Genomic DNA, 2,212 nt, shown 5'->3' on the forward strand with positions numbered 1-2,212 from the left:
TCTTTCCCTGTGTCAATTTTACATTTGTTTCCAAAAACTTTCTTGGGGGAATTTCTTTGTCTTTGAGCAGTGCAACACCTCGTTTACAAACAGTGCAGGTCCAGTTTTTAAAAATCAAATTAAGACTTTGTAATCACTTTTGATGGGACACTTCGTATTTACAGAAACAAAACTGATTTTGAGTCTTTTCTCTAATGATACAGCCTATTCACCTCTAAATTACAGGAATAAAATGCAGTTGGTTATCATCTCTCAAGAAATTTTGATACCCCAACATACTGCACTATCAAGATCAACAAAGCAGTTTCCTACCATTTGGTCAGCGAGTAATAGCACTGTCTTGAGACTAAATTTCCTTGAACAAAAATTGAAGAGATCTTCAAGACTCGGTCCCAACAGCTCCATCACCATTACGTTGTAGTCCCCTTCAGCTCCACACCACTTAATTGTGGGAATACCCACTAGAAAAAAGGACACGGCTTATTCAGTATAACGATTTGGTTTATACAGTTCATACACACAAATCTTGAAGGCTCTTAAGATGAATTCTAAGAGGGTCATTACCGTGAATACTGTTTGTATTTACAGTGAAGCTTAATATTTTATGCTACCTTCAGCCCTTCTGAAATGAAAAGTTTGATAATTTCACAGCAGAACCAATATAAAATTTTAGCAACAGAGGTCTAGAAATAGCATTTTTCCTCTTCCCCAGAAACCTCCCAGTCTTTGTGCTTAGCTTGTAACTTGAAAGTATTTAGCGTTTTTGCTGGATTTGAACCTTAAGCGTTTTACAAGTATTAATACTCATGTAGTCTCCAAGATGGCAATAAGGAGCAAACTGGAAGTCTGAAAATAAAGACACTGACAAACCACTAAATATTACTACTGAAGAAGGCTTTAGAAATTAACAACTTCATTTCAAAGCCTACAAGATCACCGTAAAATACCTCTTTCTTCCATTTCAATTTGCAATGAATTTTCACCCTTGCTTCATACTCTTGTCTTTCCTCCAGTTCCACTGTATTTGCTGTTTGGTGAATCTCTACCAAAATAGCATTGTTTATCAGATGCTTTATACATTCAGCTTGAGAGCACTAAAATTAGCCCCGCTTCATGGAGAAACTCAGGGAAGTTATTTCACACAAAACTGTAGAACTGCTCAAATATTTTGAATTACACTTCTATGTAGGTAGCCTTATTCAGAATTTCAAATGCCTTTACTTTGAGTTAATTTTATGCATTTTGGAAGTGAAATGGTATAATTCACCCATTTTAAACTCTTACCTTTACTTGATATGCATTATTTTTTCCTGAATTCCCTTCACAGAGAAACCCTTATTCAGATGGAAGCTTAACCTTCTGCCACCTGCCTCCGCAGCATCCATCCTCAGAAGGAACCCACCATCACGGCCTTAGTAAGCCCATAAAGGAAGCATTTTACTCTATGAAGGCTATTCAGGTTACACGCAGGCAGCAACTGAATGAGGCAGGAATTAAAAAGTAACTAAATGCAAATACACATTATCATCCATTTCTAGATGTGTGATTACTGTATTTTGCATTTGAGATACGGTGTGGAATGTAGTCTTTATGCAAAGTATAGCCTCATTTAGGAAGAACTCAAGGGACTATGAAACAAAAGCAAAACTTAACTACACCGAGTTTATGTCCCAGAACTGCATGGGAATCTTACATTTGCAGAATTACAAGATATATGGGTGAGTTATCCTAGCAGAGCACCATGCAGTAGCTGCGAAGTTGCTTCACTCCTGTTGTCTACTACTAACGCCATTCTGTCTTAGAATTCCCACAGCAAGGAAGTATTTTAAACTCAGAAGAAAGAATACTAACATATATGACAAAAATTAACCTGAATTTACTAAGTTGTAGTATCTTAGTGGTTATCATGAAGTTTGGTAGCCATGGATCTGGAACTCCTACTCTATATCGCTCGCAGAAGAGCTGAGGTACTGCTCTTCATCTACCCTGCCACCTTTCCCTTCTATGTCAAAAGAGATCTTAACCATTTAACACTTCCAGGTGGCAGATACATCAAAGACATAAAACCAGTAAATGTCTGAAGAAGGAAGATAATTTGCTTGCCTCCACCCTGCATCATTTTGTAGATTTTACTCTCGATGTGAAGCTGAGGATGTTTGGTTTTCACACATTCCAACTTAATTGCAACCTCCTCTCCGGCAGCAATATCAGT

General features: G+C 37.4%; 1 protein-coding gene across 4 annotated transcripts in view; it reads right to left on the bottom strand.

The window, feature by feature from the left end:
- Positions 1–2,212, bottom strand: part of CSNK1D (casein kinase 1, delta) — a 16,515-nt gene extending 14,303 nt beyond the window's left edge. For 3 of the 4 annotated variants that reach the window (XM_009324560.1, XM_009324558.1, XM_009324559.1), the window contains exons 1-2: positions 2,104–2,209; positions 313–461 (exon numbers count right to left, since the gene is read on the bottom strand). In XM_009324560.1, coding sequence (XP_009322835.1) covers positions 313–461; positions 2,104–2,119 — 165 coding nt within the window. In that variant the 5' untranslated portion in view covers positions 2,120–2,209. Of the gene's footprint in view, positions 1–312; positions 462–2,103 lie in introns of all 4 variants that reach the window. The other variant, XM_009324561.1, reaches the window with a different exon arrangement.

Source organism: Pygoscelis adeliae, unplaced genomic scaffold (assembly GCF_000699105.1).
Source record: "Pygoscelis adeliae isolate BGI_AS28 unplaced genomic scaffold, ASM69910v1 Scaffold445, whole genome shotgun sequence".
Classification (NCBI taxonomy): Eukaryota; Metazoa; Chordata; class Aves; order Sphenisciformes; family Spheniscidae; genus Pygoscelis; species Pygoscelis adeliae.